Source organism: Pantherophis guttatus, chromosome 4 (genome assembly GCF_059756535.1).
Source record: "Pantherophis guttatus breed Tessera chromosome 4, ASM5975653v1, whole genome shotgun sequence".
NCBI classification, from domain to species: domain Eukaryota; kingdom Metazoa; phylum Chordata; class Lepidosauria; order Squamata; family Colubridae; genus Pantherophis; species Pantherophis guttatus.
Window position 1 is genome coordinate 31,970,338 of NC_142066.1, and position 17,878 is coordinate 31,988,215.

Genomic DNA, 17,878 nt, shown 5'->3' on the forward strand with positions numbered 1-17,878 from the left:
GGTAATGCTGCTGCAAAGCATGCCTTCTTAAAAGGGGTTACTTTCTTAACCCCTCTCTTCAAGTGTTTTTTTATGACTCCTAGCCCTGCTCTTAGTAGCAGGAAAAGGGTAGCCACTGAAGAGCTGTGCAGCTTACTTAAAATACCATATGATGCAATCAGTTGTGAACCTCTGCTGTAGATGCTACTTAGAACTGGGTCAAGCAGCCAAGTTCGGTGGCTGGGAAAGGAACAGCAAAAATTACTCTGCAGAGTGGGGGAGAATCTTTGACTTGCAGCAAAATGTAGCAGTTACATTTTTGGAAGGTGATCTTGGGCTACTAAATATTATAGCTGCCCAGTCAGAAAATCTCCAAGCAATGTTCTTTTCAAGGACACTGCCTGCCTTTCCATACAGTTGGGTTTCTTTTCGGTTCCCTGTATTCATGAATTTGTGTCCCTTTGAGAGATCCTGGCCGAGACAATATAGCCATCTCTTGGGAATTCATGGCACCTGCAAGTATTAGTCACAAATGAAATACTAAAGTACATTTATTTTTCATGCAGCTTGTCTGCAAACAAGCTTATTGACATTAAACAAAAGGGGTGGTTATTCCTACTGGCAAGACTAAATGTATGAATGAAGTATCCACAATATGTGCCTGTAATGGGAAAGTAGCAGCTGCCTTTGGTATAGTGATGTGAAAGTATACTATACCACTAGGTAACCCTGCCATTGAACTGGTCTGTTACCCTTGCCTCATGTCAGGTAGACCCCAAGAACTTAATCTTTGAAATGGGTTTGGGGTTTTTTCCCCCTAGGATGCCTCCTTTATTGATAGGAAACTGGTTCCTTGAGTAGGTGGGTGAACCTGACTTACCTTGCAGCATTGGGTGTAGTGCAACACTTAACTGGGTTTTGCACAATAGCTTAACAATCCTGTCCTATGCAACATGTTCTGTGAATCTGGTAACCCAGTCAGTACTGAAATGGGCAGCTTTAACCCCAAAACTACTAAATAAAAATTTCCTTCTACTGTAGTATATATGTTGTGTAAAGTCAAAAATCCAGCTTTCCTGCTAGATGATGAGAAACTACTAAAGTCATGAAAATGCAGGGTTTTTTGGTCAAGGACACTTCTCAAACTACTGAGTGCAGCATTTAGTGGGAACAGAAATGACATAATGAAGCTGTCCCTGTTGTTTAGTGCAGAGCTTACAGAATATTGGGCAAGATGGGGAGAAATGAGGGGGGACAATATTCTTTTATCAAGTTGATGCAGTGTATTTAAATGAACCTTAATTGGGCTGGACACCCAAACATGCTAAAGGGAAAGCATCTACTAGGAATTTAGAGTGCAGGACATGTAGTTGATAAGCGCTAAAATCTAACAGTTGTGCCATAATGGCATTTCAGCTAAGCGCTTTGCATTCCTTTTCCTACTAACATCCTGTGCTGAATTTCCTGCTGGCGTTGACCTCCAAGTAGTTGGTTAGGAACTGCCTGGCACAAAGTCTGTGTCAGCTCCCCCCTTTGTCACATTCTCCCAATTAGAATGCTAGCTGAGCAAGGCGGGTGAGAAGTCCGAGATGGCTGCATTGCACCATATTAAAAAAAAAAAAAATACAAAAAGGCAGTTTGCTTCTTGCTCCATGGGGTTTGGATGGTTGCCATTCAGCTTATCTTCATTATCACCTTCTCCAATACAAGACACCCATGCCAAGCAGTGCCACGCTCAGCACACCTACTGCTGCAGCCAGGGCTATCACTGCACGCCCTGCAAATAGAATATTGGATCTGGCATAAAAGTTTCAATTAACTAGCTCTGTGCTAAGAGAGGAGGGGGAAGATGATCTCATTACCTGGACCACTCTGAGGGTTTTGGCATTCAGCATCCCAGTCCTCTGGGATAGCTGTACGAGTGAGATGAATGAACAGTGGCAATGGGCAAGGTGTGGGGCACCCAGGCAGAGGTAGGATATGGGGCCTCTGGTCACTCCTGTTGCGGTAGAACATGGCAACGCTGAAAGAGCTGAAATGTGAAAATAGTTTTTAACATCACTCTGGAACTTGCTTTACCTCCTTACGTATCTGCCAAAAGATATATTTATTTGCTGCTGCTTTTCCCCTTGCACAATCCTTGAAAAGGTTCAGGTTCTGCCACCTCAGCCTCTCTCTATCGTGATGCTACAGTCTGACTAATGCGTCAGCAACTAAATTTGCTGACAGGTTGTTTGAAGGCAGCCAGCTCTGCTGCAAGGAAATGGTTTTGAAAGTGATGAAAAGTCTGGCTCGGAAGGGATATTGTAAGAAAGGAAGAGCAAAATGAAATGACAAAATGGAAATGAGTTTTGTTTAGAATCTAGTACCTTCTCAAGTTCAGGGCGTGCAAAAATTTCCGTTTTAACATACTTCAGTGAACTACATAATACGGAAAGGCAAAAGTTAAATAATCTTTTTTGTCTGTAGGATACTGCCTAATTAAGCTCGTTTAAATATCCTGTCTGGATATCTTTGCAAGCTGAAGATGGTTCTGATTTGTCAAATTAACACCAGGTGATCTGGCCAATCTTAGATCCTATGGTTCAATATTCACAAGACTTTGTATGCTGAACACATACAAAAATCCCAAGAATTGTCCTGAATGTGGTGGAGAACAATGAACCATGTCTGCATCTTGGCACATGCAAAAGAGAGACCTGCCCACCCTTCTTTTGTTAAACTTACTTGTTGCTTTCTTGGTAGAATTCAAATCCATGACAAGCTGCATAGGGTGGTGGATGGCCATTGTAAACCCCGAGGGCTGCCTGCAGAGCAATCAAGGTGCTGTCATGCTAAAGAAAACAAGAAGAAATAATTATGCCATTTACATATTAGAATAGACCAGAATATTCTTTCTTCCCACACTTCTCATGTCCATGATTGCCTTCCTATCCTTATCTTTATTCTTGAATAAAACTTGGCATATCAAATTGTACTCTCTGTACCGTCAGGGCAGGATTTTGTACCAAGAATGCCAGAGCCCTATGGAAGGAAAAGTGTTTTCAAAGTGAAGAAAGGTATTTAAGTCCAGAGAAAGTTAAAAAAAAAAGTCTATTCTGCTTATGTTCAGTTTTGTTTCTTTCATTGGCAATTATAGCTATTTTCCTTTTTTTGATTGTTTATGTTATCTGCCCAAAATCACCATGGTGAGGTGGGTAGCTATATAGATTTGAAATAAACCAAGGAATAGTTAAATATTCAACCACCGATATAATGAAGCATGACTGGATTTGATCCGTCCTTGTTTGAATTCCTTTGCTTATTTTGAAATAAGATGTTCATTCAGCTGGGGCAGGTGGGAGGAAGGGAGGCAAGGCTCCATCTTTTTCTGGTAAGCCCTGAAATTTTGCCATAACAGCATCCGTACAAGGCAGAAGCTAGAATTCTCAAGATTATAGAAAAATGATCAAATTCTGCCTAAAACCAATTCTGTGCTGCAGATAATGATAGCTGCAGAGAGGAGAAGATTGCTCTAAATTCTCTGGATTATCCCATTTTCCAAAGTGGATCTTTGCAATTGTAAGGAATGGGAGAACTTACAGCAGAATACATTATCATCTTAAGAGGCAGATCCTGGCACACCATTTTGGAAAAGTTGCTCAAAATAGCACCCAGCAGCAATCCTGCAGAGAGGAAAATATGCTGATAGATAATATACTGAAATGTATCTGACATTCAGAAAAGCACAAGGCTGAAAAATACCGAGAAGAGAGGAGCTGCACAGTGTTGCATCAGAAAATGTACTAAAGCTTAGAAAGGAAGTTGAAGGGGTCCTGATCTCCCTCAGCCCTGACTTTGTTTTGACATGTTAAACAGCAATTCCTGCCACATGGTGGCGATATCAAGCTAACTTGGCTAGTTGCTGGACTCTGAAATGCAGAATTCCCAATGAGATTGAAGAGTGAACGAATGAATAGTATTCATTCCCTGCTAGTGAATAATAGTATTACTATGGCATCATTCAACCATGGATAGAAAGCCTGTTCTCATTTGGCACAATTATGCTAGCATCATTCTACAGATTGCTAATGGGGAAATGTGGTAAGTTTACCTGGCTAAGAGTCACTTTATATGGGAGATGGTATAGAAATTGAAAGAAAGAAAGAAAGAAAGAAAAAGAAAGAAAGAAAGAAAGAAAGAAAGAAAGAAAGAAAGAAGAAAGGAAGGAAGGAAGGAAGGAAGGAAAAGGAAAAGAAAAAGAAAAAGAAAGAAAGAAAAAGAAAAAGAAAGAAGGAAAGAAGGAAAAAAAGAAAGAAAGAAAGAAGAAAGAAAGAAAGACAGACAGACAGACTTCCAAACTGCTACACACTTTGTACTTTCAGTCGTTTTCCGTCAAACTGTCCTGTGTTTACTTTTTAACTTAGTATTACAGAATTTGCCATACAGGTAGTCTTCAATGTACGACCACAATTGAGCTAAAAATTTATGTTGCTAAGTCAGACATTTGTTGTGAGTTTTGCCCCATTTTACGACCTTTCTTGCCAGAGTTATTAAGTGAATAATTGCAACTGTTAAGTTAGTAACATGGTTGTTAAATGAATCTGGTTTACCCATTGACTTTGCTTGTCAGAAGATCACAAAAGATGATCATATGATCCCAGGACACTGCAACCATCATAAATATGAATCAGTTGACAAGTGTCTGGATTTTGATCACTTGACCATGAGAATGCTGTAATGGCTGTAAGTGTGAAAAATGGTCACAAGTCACGTTTTTCAGTGATGTAACTTTGAACGGTCACTAAATGAACTAAGTAAAGTAAGTCAAGGACTACTGTATATGTCTGTGGAGATTCTCAGTCATCCAGGTCATAGTTGTCTCAAAGGTGGACAACTGGACTGTTCTTTTTTCCCTTGAGGAAGAAGAAGAAAATGTTTTGCTTCTCATCCAAAAAGCTTAATCAGTTCTTCCATCTCCCTGCCATCAGAACTGATGAAGCTTCTTGAATGAGAAGCAAAATGTTTTCTTCCTCAAGGAAAAAAAAACCCAGTCCAGTTGCCTTTTGAAGAAAAAAGAGCACATTTGAGACATTTACCATGTACTTCTAGGTCTTGATTCCAAACAGAGCAAATAATTCAAATTTAATCGTACCTCCAATGAATCGAGTTTTCTCCTGGGCAGCGTGCATTCCCACATGCGCTTCAATATTAAACACTTCTATCTCTGAAAGAGTTGCCAGAACCTGTGGTGTAGCCCAGCTAGGCAAAGTCATATTATGGATTTTCTGTATGGAAAATGAAAAAAAAAATCAAAGAGAAATTTTCTAATTAAATGATGTTCTTGCTATAATATACAGGTAATTCTCAACTTACGATCACGATTGGGACCAAAATTTTTAAGGCAGGGGCCTTCAAACTTGGCAACTTCAAGAGTTGTGGAATTCAGCTTCCAGAATTCCTCAGCCAACCATGTTATGTGAAATACTCAGCTATGCCAGCTGAGCAATTCTGGGAGTTGAAGCCCAGAAGTCTTAAAAGTTGCCAAATTTGGAGAGCCCTATTCTAAGGGACTGATTCAGTGAGTTGCTCCCAATTGTAGAGCCTTTTTTGCCATTTTGTTAAGTTGAATCACTGTAGTTGTTAAGGGAATCACACAGCTGTTAAGCAAATTTGGCTGCCTCCATTGACTTTGCTCATTGTAAGCCTTTTGGGAAGGTTGCAAATGGTGATCACATGACCTAGAGCAGTGTTTCTCAACCTTGGCCACTGGACGATGTGTGGACTTCAACTCCCAGAATTCTGCTCTGCTGGCTGGGGAATTCTGGGAGTTGAAGTCCACACATCGTCCAGCAGCCAAGGTTGAGAAACACTGAACTAGAGCATTGCAAACTTTGTAAGTATATGTCTATTGTCAAGTGTCCAAATTTTGATCATGTGACCTTGGGGATGTTACAATGGCTGTAAGTGTAAAAAATGGTTGTAATTTTTTCAGTTCTAACTTTGAATGGTCGCTAAACAAATGGTTGTAAATTGAGGACTATCTGTAATCTTACCTGGCAGAAGAGTGTGTCATGCACCTTCCAGAGGCCTCTCAGGGTCAGCTGCTCAGATTTAAGCCCTGTATAATTAGCCATCTTTTCTATAAAGCCCTGCAAGAGAGGAAAACAGAAATAGTTGACTAAAATACTCAAGGTTCATTGTGCTCAATTATTTCCGTCTCAACTAACCCTGCAGTCTTATTTTCATTCATTGCAGATTTTCAGGGTGAATCTAAGCAGACATGAACTATTTAGGTCCAAATAATTTAGGAGAAGTTATGATTGTTTCCCCAAACTTAGATCTGCCTAGCAGAGATTCTTCTCACTGCAGCAGTAAGAGAGATTAATTTCAGAAACCACTAAATCATATCTGGGTCCTAGGATTGATTCACTTGATGATTTTGTAGATTTTCATACAGCCTAATCAAAGTATACGCTATTATTCTTATTTGAGATATTACAATTGTGCTATGAAGCATTTGAAATCTGAAAATGTTTTTTCAACAAGAAAACTTTATATTGAGCCATTTCTCACTGAAGTAATCCTACTCAAGCCCTGTCCTGTATCCCATCTGGGATAAGCCATGTGTAAATTAGTACTGATTAATTCTGAGGCAGTGAACTCTTCCCTTGCAAATCAACCAGTAATCTCTCTTCATCGAATAGATCCTGATAAAAAGAAGATGCTTTCTTTTAAATGTTTCTGTCTAGGATGACATTGGCAACTGTTTCAAATAAAGCGAGACCTAAATATAATGAAAGAGTTATGGAAGATGTATTTTTTTATTCCTAAATGCCTATTAAATAACACATTATATCAGCCTGTATTATAACATGACTATGCAAATGATGCAAATTAGCATGTGTGCTTTTTATGATATTGCTTTTCCTAGATTTTTATTATTTCTTTTTCATGCTGTTTTGTTGTTAAGTACCCAGAGACTCATTCACAAATAACTAACTCCATTTGTATTAATAGGTGTTAAAATCAATGGAAATGACATCTACATAAAAATAGGACAATGATGGCAAACTTTTTCCGCACCAAGTGTCCAAACCAGAACACGAGTGTGCATAGGCGAGTGCGCCAGAGCACCAGAAATCCAAAGATCAGGTGGCCGGCGCACATATGCACGCCCCAGAAACCAAAAGAGCAGCTGTCGACAGCGCGTGTGCCCACAGAGAGGGGTCTGCGTGCCACCTCTGGCACACATGCCATAGATTCACCATCATGGTTATAGGATGATGTAAAATGGATCAGTTTGTTTCAAAATTGATGAATGATATAATTTTTGTCATTCAAGGTCAAATGACCAAAATAATTGCAAATGGCATACAATTAATGTACAGTTATATTTAACTGTCTTATCTGGAGTATTTCAGATGCCACAGACTTGTCTGTTATTTCAAGATATCCTTTGGTCTACTATATAGGAGTCCATAAACTGAAGTTTCACTGTATTGCTATAGTTTTATATTTTGGCCACTGTTAATATGTTTTGCATTTCTTTTGTTATTACAAATGCTTTAGATTTTTATTTGTTCTTATTTTGCAAGCCACTATGAAACCATCCAGATAAAAGGTGAAATAAAAGCATTTTAATCAGTATTGGGTCCTTCACATACTACTGAACTACAAGTCCCAGGATTCCCTACTGTTCCCAGCTATTAAATACTGTAGTTCAGCAATATCTTGTCTTTTTCAAAAATCAAGTATCTAAAAGCATGGTTCATCCAACATGCAAAATTAGGCTAAAATGAACTTGGATAATTTGTTTAGGGAATCCAAACATTATCCTAGCATATTGTAGGAAACATATATTACATTAAGCATAATATAGTTTGTTTGGACATAACATGTTAAGTGAAATATTAATTATATTTGTTAATCTATGCTTAATGGGTTGCAAGACTTCAGCGAGACAGAAGACAACCTATTTACTTTGTCTACCATGATTTTAAAAAAGCCTAATTACAGTCAAAGTGTCTAGACTTAATATTGAAGTGGATGGCTGGGAGAATCTGTTTTGGCTAGTGGAGACTTGAAGCATATCTTGTAGGTATGCAGTAATTCATTTAGATCATGTTTAGATAGGAAAATGGTTTATTGATTGATTGACTGACTGACTGACTGATTGATTCTTGAGACTATGTAAATGTATTCTGAAGATCTCTTCCAGACTTTGATTTTCAGCACTTCTTCATAAAATAACACACTGACTTGATATTCAGACTCTCAAGGACTACAATTGTGATGGTAATCAAGGAAAAGAATCATAATAATTTTAATGATTCCTTGGAAAAAAGCTGGGACAATTAAAATTGTATGAAAACATTATCACTTTCCATGAGCAAAAAATGTTGGCGATAGAATAGCTATTCTACAAATTTACGTATCTTACAACTGGTAGAAGATTAATTTGGCTTTACCATTCAGCAACTTCTTTTTCAATTTTGGATTGTGGGGAATCCTACTTCTAGAATTTAGATTTAAATTGTTTTCCTTTTCTTAGCCCTATTCCATCATACCTTCCATTTTCTCAATTTAACTTGATAGCTTGGCAAATTAATAGTCTCTTCCATCAATTGTTGATATCGTTGGCAGGTTCTGGTTGGTGGTTTTAAAAGCTGGGAACAGAAGTAGGGAATATAGAGAATTAGATAATTTGTTCCAGGCTGAAGCTATTGGGTTCACTGTTAAAGAAATCAGGTGCTTTGACTAAATACAGGTAATCCTCGACTTACGACCATAATTGAGGCCCGATTTTGTATTGTTAAGTGAGACAATTGTTAAGTGAGTTTTGCCCCTTTTTATGGCCTTTCTTGCCACGGTTGTTAAGTGAATCACCACAGTTATTAAGTTAGTAAGCCCGTTGTTAAGTGAATCTGGCTTCCTCATTGACTTTGCTTGTCAGAAGGTCACAAAAGGTGATCATATGATCTTGGGACACAGCAACAGTCATAAGTATAAACTAGTTGCTAAGCGTCTGAATTTTGATCACATGATCATGTGATGATGCAAATGTCGTAATTGTGAAAAAGGGTCATAAATCACATTTTTCATTGCTGTTGTAAATTTGAAAGGTCACTAAACAAACTGTTATAAGTCGAGGACTACCTGTACTACTAAATCTTTCGCAGGTTCATCAGTCCAGTTCATATTTTATTTCCAATACAAAGATTTGAATGGCAGATTTGCAATTGCCAAAATCAAATACTTGCTTTGTACCAGTTTTAAAACCTTATTAAGGTTTTACTGTTGTAGTAATTTTGTGCTAGCATGTGATTCAAAAGCTATTAAAAAAACCACACAGAGCTGAAGATAAATTAAGTAGACTTAAGAGACAAGGTGAGTCTTCCCAAGTTCTATGGAGCAGAATAAATACCTAGCAAAGAGTACTGGAATCATACAAAAATGCCCTTATGGTAGGATAGCAAAGAAAACGTAGTAAAATAGCAAGAGGAGAAGTAAGGATGAGATCACCTACAACATTGTTAAAGATGGATTTAGTGATATAATTTCTCCTAGTTTTCCACTACAAAAAAAACTTTTAAGAAATACGTAGCTGAAAACTTTGTTCCCATACATTTATAATTTACCTTCATAATCTGCAAGACTTCCAGGGAAGCATATACAATAAAAAATAAACAAAATTATAATATTAAAGCTAAGATTACCATATTTCAGCATTCTAAAATAAACCTCTGAAGAATTTTTTTTTTCATGTGATGCAAACTGCATATATTTATTTGTTCTTTTTATTGTTAGTCTTCTATTTAGTGTGCATTCTGTTTTTCTTCAAACCCTAAAGTGAACACATCATTAGTAACTGGGTCTAAAATTATTTTTTAGCCAGCAAGCACTGGCTAACAAAGCCAAAAATGTGGAATACCATATGTGCAAATAATAAATGAAAGCTTACTAGTGCAAAAGATGGTCTTATTTTATTTTTCATTCTTTTACTCCTGAGCAATACATGCAAAGGAAGTGGTGTGTATATGTATGAATCAAGGTGTTACACAATCAGGCAATCAAAACCCCACATCTTTTTATGTATGTTGCATATGCAGGAGTTTGATGACTTGGCTTTTTTGATTCTCTGCAGATATTCCTGAATCCAAATGAGAAAGCTAACAGGTTGTGCCTCTATTGAAGCAGGTTTTCCCTAAATTCTAATTAAAATATATGTTGGAATACTGACTGAGAGCTCGCTGCCACAGAAGCAGTGTATGAGAATCAAATCTCTCTGTGATCAGCATTTCTTTCATTATTATTATTTTTTTTTAAAAAAAACTTTATTGCAATGCTATAACTCTCTTTTATGTTAAGCCAATGTTTGCTTCCAGGTGGAACTAAATTTCTACAAAACTCTGTTTTTGACTCTTGTAGAAAAATAATGACCCCTGGATACTTTAGGGCCAAGAAAAAAAAAGAACACACATAATGCACAGTTTATCCTCATCCAGTTTATTTATTTATGGTTAGATTTATGTCCTGTCGTTCACATAGAAGACACAAGCAGCATATAAAAAATAGTGCTTTATCCTCATCCTCCTGTTTTTCTCCAAAAGAAAATTCTTCTGAAGAAGGTCAGGATAAGAGAGATTGACTGTCCCAAAGTTACTACCAGGGCATATTCTAAAATAATATATTCTTTCCATAGGTGGCGCTGACCAGATTCACCTCAACTGTCAAAAGTATACTGAAAATGTTTGCAGGTAGTCCTCAACTTAAAACTCTTGGTTTAATGGTCATTCAAAATTACAACAACACTGAAAAAGTGACTTATGACCAGTTCTCACACTTATGACCATTGCAGCATCCCCACACTCACATGATCAAACTTCTGATGCTTGGCAACTGGCATATATTTACGGTGGTTGCAGTGTCCTGGGGTCCTTGGATTATCGTTTGCAATCTTCCTAGGGAGCTTTTGACAAGCAAGGTCAATGAGGGAAACCAGATTCCCTTAATGAATGCAAGATTCACTCAGTGAATCTTGCAGTGAACAACCTCAGTGAACCGCTTAACAATCATGGCAAAAAAAAGGCCATAAAATGGGGCATGACTCACTGCCTTGCTTAACAGTGGAAATTTGGAGTTCAACCAGGGGTGAAATCCAGCAGGTTCTGACAGGTTCTGGAGAACCGGTAGAGGAAATTTTGAGTAGTTCGGAGAAATGGCAAATACCACCTCTGGCTGGCCCCAGAGAGGGGTGGGAATGGAGATTTTGCAGTATCCTTCCCCCAGGAGTGGGGAGGGAATTGGGATTTTGCAGTATCCTTCCCCTGCCACGCTCACTAAACCACACCCACAGAACTGGTAGGAAAAAAATTTGGATTTCACCACTGAGTTCAACTGTAGTCATAAGTTGAGTATTTTATTTCTAGGGAACTTTTCAGTTAGGAATTAGTACTCAAGGCTGTTATCCATTCACCAAAGTTTTGGATACATATCTTGTAATCCATATTATAATTATTTTTTAAACAATCATACCACAAATTTATGAAGTTACATATTTATACTTTTTGTTGTTGTAAATTCCTTTTCTACTGCCCCACATGTCATTTCACTGAACTGTTCCTTGCAATGTATCACGAGCAGCCATATAAACAAAGAGAATGACATTTAATGGACCACATACAGGTTGTGTTCACTTACTTTGTCATACTTAGTAGGCACGGTGTGGATGGGAACAGGTTTCCAAGGAATCTCTGGATGTGAATTTGGATAGAGTCCCATCAGATTGGCTTGGGCACTCATGATGGTGCGGTCATAGTCAGTGCTGCGGACGTAGATCTGAAACAGTGGATAACCATGCAGTGAGTTATCTATATTAGCCACAACAATGACCAAAACATTGACATTATACATGTTAGTGTAGCCTTTCTTGGGGAACACAATTTCTTCCTCCACAGAACTAGGGAGATGGTAGGACCAAGCTTGCCTTCAATTTATAACCACAATTGGGACCGAAAATTTCATGGCTAAGTGATGAAGTCATTAAGTAAGTTATGCCAGATTTTTAGGACCTTTTTTGCTGTGAATCACCACAGTTGTTAAGTAAATCACATGAATCTGGCTTTCCCCATTGATTTCATTTGTTGGAAGCCCCCTGGGAAGGTCATGAAGGTGAATGCATGACCCTGGGATGCTGCAACTTTCATAAGTATATACTTGATGACAAGCACCCAAATTTTGATCAAGGAACCACAGGGACACAGGGACAATGTGAATGCACAAATGCACTCACAGTAAATGCGAGAATTGGTCATAAGTCCATTTTTCCAGCCCTGTTGTAACTTTGAATAGTCGTTAAATGAATGGTTGTAAGTCAAGGACTACCTGTATTTGTGCCTTAATTGAAGAAATGACTATTACTGGTTTATTATAACGGCAGTCACCGTAGGATATTAGCAGTATTCACGTTTGATATTAGTTAAATTCTTTGGTACAGAAGCTCAAGGCAGCGTGCATCACTAGTGCTCTCTCCTATTTCTTCCTTCAATAACCCTGTGAAGTTGGTTGGGCTGACTGAGAGTGTCTGGCCCCAAATCGTCCATTTATCTTCCATGTCTGAATGGAGTGAACTACAAACAGAGTTTTCCCCATGTTAGTCCGACTTCTTAACCACTATAGGCAGTTCTTGACTTATCATCGGTCACTAAGAGGCTGTCCAAAGTTACAACAGACCCACCAAAATCTATTTACAACCCTGTTCCAAAGTACCGATGGACAGTCCGCCCCTCCATAGTCACATGATTGCATTTTGGGTGCTTTGCAACCAGCTGGCCTGACATGTGACTGCGATTAACTATGTTTTTGCTAGAAACCAGCATTTACTTCTGGTTTCCAGAAAAAAACAGCCGATAGTGTTCACTTAACAACCACCATGTTCACTTAACAACTACTGCAAAAATAGGTCATAAAATTGGCTTGGTTGTGTGATGACCTGCTTTACAACTGCCATGATTTATGACCGTAATTGCCAGGCTCAATTACAGTCGTAAATGGAGGACTACCTGTACCCCACGCTATGTGTACATTGCATGCATTTAAAACTCCCCTTACTTGTATTACTTAATGGTACAGCATTTCTGAATACAAGCTAAGAACTATTAATAAGCCAATCTTCATTCTGCACTGATAAATGTAACTAAGCAAGGAAAGAGACCAATGCTGGCTACAGTATTTAGGTTTTATTTGAAAAGCAGAGGTAATGCAATCCCTTATAACCCATATGAATGTACTCATTCATATATATTGCTTACTCTCTTCCATTAATTTGACCCTAATCTACATATTTAATAGAGGATTTTCTGCAAATACCATATTTTGACATCCTGTGGCAACTTGATGGAGTAAGGGAGAAACAATTGGGAGATTTCCTATTTTTAGAATGACTTTTCGAGAAATGCTGGTCTTAGATTAAGATCTTTTGGTTTTGACAGATCTAGCCAAAGACACCCACCCACAAACTAAAAAGTCTGAGCAAGATTGTGGTTAGGGCTTGGATTCATTGGTTGCTGCTGTTTATTTTTAATTATTATTTTTCTTCCCCTGTTTACAGTTCCATTCAGTTTGTTTGCTGCCTCGGGAATTCAAAGGAGCTGAATTATGTTCACCAATGTATTATTAAAGAAAGATTACTTCTTGTGGTTTGTAGGAAGGGCTCAAAAATCCAGCGTATCTTTCCCGGAGGAATTTCCCCAGAGCCTTCTGTTGCAAAATGCCCACCTAAACAGGGAAAAAGCAAATATTAAAATATTAATAGGCTTGCTTTGGGGTTGCAGAGTAAGATATAAACCGAATAACAGCCTGAATATGTGCAAACTTGATTTCTTGGCTGACCTCTGGTCTGATACAAGACCTGGTGTTACTCTGCTTCTTGGATTTGTCTGCAAGGAACTTAAGCTTCTGAAGCATTTGTTTGTTATTCCTTAGCTTTTGCATTCCTGTATTGTGGTAAGATTTATAGCTGCCTTCAAGAACTTTTATCTAGCTCCTGCACAGGCAACTGCTGGCAACAGGATACTTTATAAGGTTACTTCCAGGAAATTACAGTATTACTATTATTATTATTTTGGTGGGTCAAAAAGTTGCCAAATGTTTAGACAGTATTCGGCATTTTTGTCCACTTATTGAGTCAAGGACCTGGGACAGGCAGATGTTATGTAGGACAGGCCTCAGCTGGCATCAAGCAAGGACTGTCATTTGATCCCTCTTCTGCATGCCGGCACAGGCTGCCATAACAATAATTAAAATTCAGCCCTGAACGTACCTCACTCAGCTGCTGGAAACCATGTGGCCAAGCTGCTGCTTTGTGGGGATCTGTAGGGTAAGTGCTAAGGGGAGATCGGTCACCATGGCGATAAACCTGAGAAAGGAAGAGGTGAAAGATTGGCAATTATAGACAACCAAGTAATTTTTCTTTAATTCTAAGGAGGGTTAACTACATAACTACCTTAAACAAGGATCAGTAAAGCACCATTACTCTGTTCATCCAACATCGGATGTCCAAATCAGTAAACTCGGTTATAGTTTAGGGTGAATGGGCTTATTTACACAACGTGCCAAGGCTAAAATCCCATAATATGCTGAACCACAGGTTATCCAGCCTAACATAGCAACTTGTGCAAACCCATCTAGCAGATAAAGGAGAATATTAGTAGCTCAGGGTTGAATTGAAGGGTCCTTGATACTCTCTGAGCTTGGTTCTTTTCTTGCAGACATTTCATTACCCAAATTAGGTAAAATCATCAGTGCTAGTAGGGAGTGGGGTTTGCCCTCAATTCTAGTTGGATTGCCCTGTCAATGTTGATGAAAGTGGTCTTGGTGATTCTTTGGTGGGCTGTTCACTGTTAGCTTGCTCGGTAATTCTTTGATTGGGGTATTGTTTTCTTCTTGATTATTGGTCTGATGTCAATCTTGTGGTTAATCTATGCTCATTTGGGTGTTGATTGCTGCAGGGGAGGTCCTTTTGTTCCGTTTTTGGCATGTTAATTGTCCCTTTTGCACAGTATGTAGATGTTTATGTCTATGTCTCTGTAATAATCTGCAAGTTCATCAGAATGGGCCTGATCACTCAACCCAATATAGCACAACCAACACAAGTCATACATCAACATTGCCATACATCAAAAACATCTCAGAAACCACCAACAGACTATTACAACCACATGGCATTGGTGTAGTACACAAACCAACTACAACTAAAACCTCCAAAACATCGTAAGTAAACCAAAAGACTCAGCAGCCCAGAAAAAAAAAAACAAGAGTTCATCTATAATATAATATGTAAAGACTGCAACAGCCACTATGTAAGACAAACAGGCAGAAGACTAGCCGAGCAAATCCATGAACATCAGCTAGCAGTCAGAAGACATGATGAAAACTCTTTAGTTTCACAACATATAGACCAGGACTGTCAAACTCGTGTCCTGCGGGCCAGATGCGTCAGGTGCTGGCCACGCTCACGCCCGGTTTAGCAAAGGGAAAAAAAGTCATGATACGTTACGCGACAACGCTGTGACGACGCAAGGTTGACACCCCTGATATAGACAGACTTAACCACGGTTTCAGCTGGGAAACCATGACATCCTACACCAAACCAAGTCCAAAAATGCTAGTGAATTCCTGGAAACCTGGGCATTCTGACAAATCAGCAATCTATAGACACATAGACATAAAAATAACATCTACATACTGTGCAAAAGGGACAGTTAACAATCCAAAAAGGAAACAGAAAAGACCAAAACACTTACCCAGCAGCAATCAACACCCAGATGAGCATAAATTAGAAATGGAGGACTATGATATCTGGGTTCATCTATAATGTTCAGAAATAAGATAATAAAGTACTTTGTGCCACAAGGCATGGACTTTAAAAAGAGGTAAGAACCCTCTTGACCCACAAATACAAAATAGTTCCTACTATAATTTATCTTTTTGTATTAAATCCATTTCTCTCTCTCATTTACACAGACACACACAGACACATTCTCTCCCCCGCCCCTGGGCTTTCTTTTCCATATTTTCTTTTTTCTGAGGAAGATAGCTATAATACTGCTGATGATATAGATCATGGACACGATAGCATATTAGAACTTCTGTTGCTATAAAATCCATCCTTCTGAAGTATATTTCAGTTGTCTCTATCACTTGCACAAGACTGATATTTTTGCTTTCTTTTTTTTCATGCAACTAGTTAGGACTAAGTGGAGACATGACAAAGTAATCATTATACAGCATTTTTGTTGAACTATTAATGTTGGATAGGCACTAACTAAACCCAATCAACATGGTGCCCTTTTACCAGATCAAACTCTATACAGTCCACAACTTAGGTCTCCATCTTTTTCGCCTGAGATCCAATTAACCCATCCCAAGAACCAAACAGATAGTTATTTCCAATCCCTGGCACAGGCTGCGCTAAAGAGAACATAAAAAAATAGAATCATAGGGCTGGAAAGAACTTCAGGGATCTTCTAATCTAACCTTTCAAATGTTTGTCCAGTCTATTTTTGAAAAAAAAACCCAGTGATAAGACCAGCCTTCTCTTCTAACAGGATGTTCTCTATAGCTGCTGCATTCCCCACTTTTGACTCCAGCCAGCTTTCTCTTTGGCTATCCTGACTGCAAGAAAATAATGGGTTTGAGCACTTAATGGGAGAAGGCTGATCGAAACCATTTTGTTTGGCCAGAGACCCTGGGATTCCTAGCTCTGCCATTGTCCCAGTCTGTGTACCAGCGTAATGAAGCGGAGTATTCTTCCTTGGGCAGCTGAGGGAAACAGCATCTCCAGGAGGAGAAGAATCCAAGCTGGGAACTTCATGGTCTTAAGCCCCTTGTAAAACACAGGAGAAGAGTGAGGGCTCCAATTATATAGCTCTAGCTTCAAGGAAACCATGTAATTATCTTGTTTTTCCTCCTTGCTGACAGATTATAACAGGTGCCCCACCACAAAGCATGTGGAGGTGAGGGGATTGTTCTATCTCAGTTATGGAGCTTTCCCCAATCATCTCACACTTGCTCATCATCTTTAAAATTATTTCTCTGTGGACAAGTGAGATGTGGGGGGGGGAGAGGATTATTCTCCACGATTACAAATCTCAGCCAAGACATTACGTCTTGCGTGCTCAAACTGCAGATAAAGGTCAAGACGTGTGGCGACTGGTAATTCTGCTTGTTTCAGGCTGAGCTCTTCCACCATTAGAAGTTGCATGACTGAGCCAAATTCAGAGGATGCATGTATGAAGATGCACCATAGTGCCTGATGGAATCCTGCTAATTTCCCAGAAAATTTAGGCACAGATGCTTTTCAGAGGAAGGATTGAACTTTGGTCAAGGAATGACAAACTTGGTTGGCTGGTTGGTTGGTTGACTGGCTGGCTGGCTGGCTGGCTGGCTGGCTGGCTGGCTGGCTGGCTGGTTGGTTGGTTGGCTGGCTGGCTGGCTGGTTGGTTGGCTGGCTAGCTGGCAGGCGGGCGGGCGGGCTGGCTGGTTTGTATGTTCTGTTTTTGTCATGATTATATGACAGACAGAAATCCTGTGAGTAAACCTGCGTCTCTCCTCTACAACTATGGATACGAGGCAACAGTTCTCAGCTACTAATGAATAATTTACAGGTAGTCCTCAACTTATAACAGTTCACTTAGTGATTGTAAGAAGTTACAAAGGCCCTGAAAAAAGTGACTTTTAAGTTTTCATTGACTTAATAGGTCAGTAGAATGAATAAATGCAAGCAGTTGAAATTATCATAGCTAAATATTCCCTTAACATTTGATTCCAGGGTTATCTTGATTTCCAGTAGGTAAGATCAAATCTTTAAAGAGAGACGGTGTGGAAAAATACAATTTAAGTCTGCCTAATCCAGTTT

At 38.9% G+C, this 17,878-nt stretch overlaps 1 protein-coding gene across 1 annotated transcript; it reads right to left on the bottom strand.

Moving 5' to 3' along the window:
- Positions 1 to 1,545: 1,545 nt before the first annotated feature.
- LOC117669140 (testicular acid phosphatase homolog) lies at positions 1,546 to 17,224 on the bottom strand. The gene is made up of 11 exons (XM_087893553.1): positions 17,135 to 17,224; positions 14,282 to 14,377; positions 13,651 to 13,737; positions 11,662 to 11,799; positions 8,529 to 8,627; positions 6,015 to 6,110; positions 5,114 to 5,246; positions 3,562 to 3,644; positions 2,707 to 2,813; positions 1,842 to 2,011; positions 1,546 to 1,756 (listed from the first exon to the last, which is right to left on the bottom strand). Exons 1-11 carry the CDS (start codon positions 17,222 to 17,224, stop codon positions 1,671 to 1,673), a joined length of 1,185 nt encoding a protein of 394 aa, XP_087749679.1. The 3' UTR covers positions 1,546 to 1,670.
- Between the last annotated feature and the right edge of the window lie 654 nt (positions 17,225 to 17,878).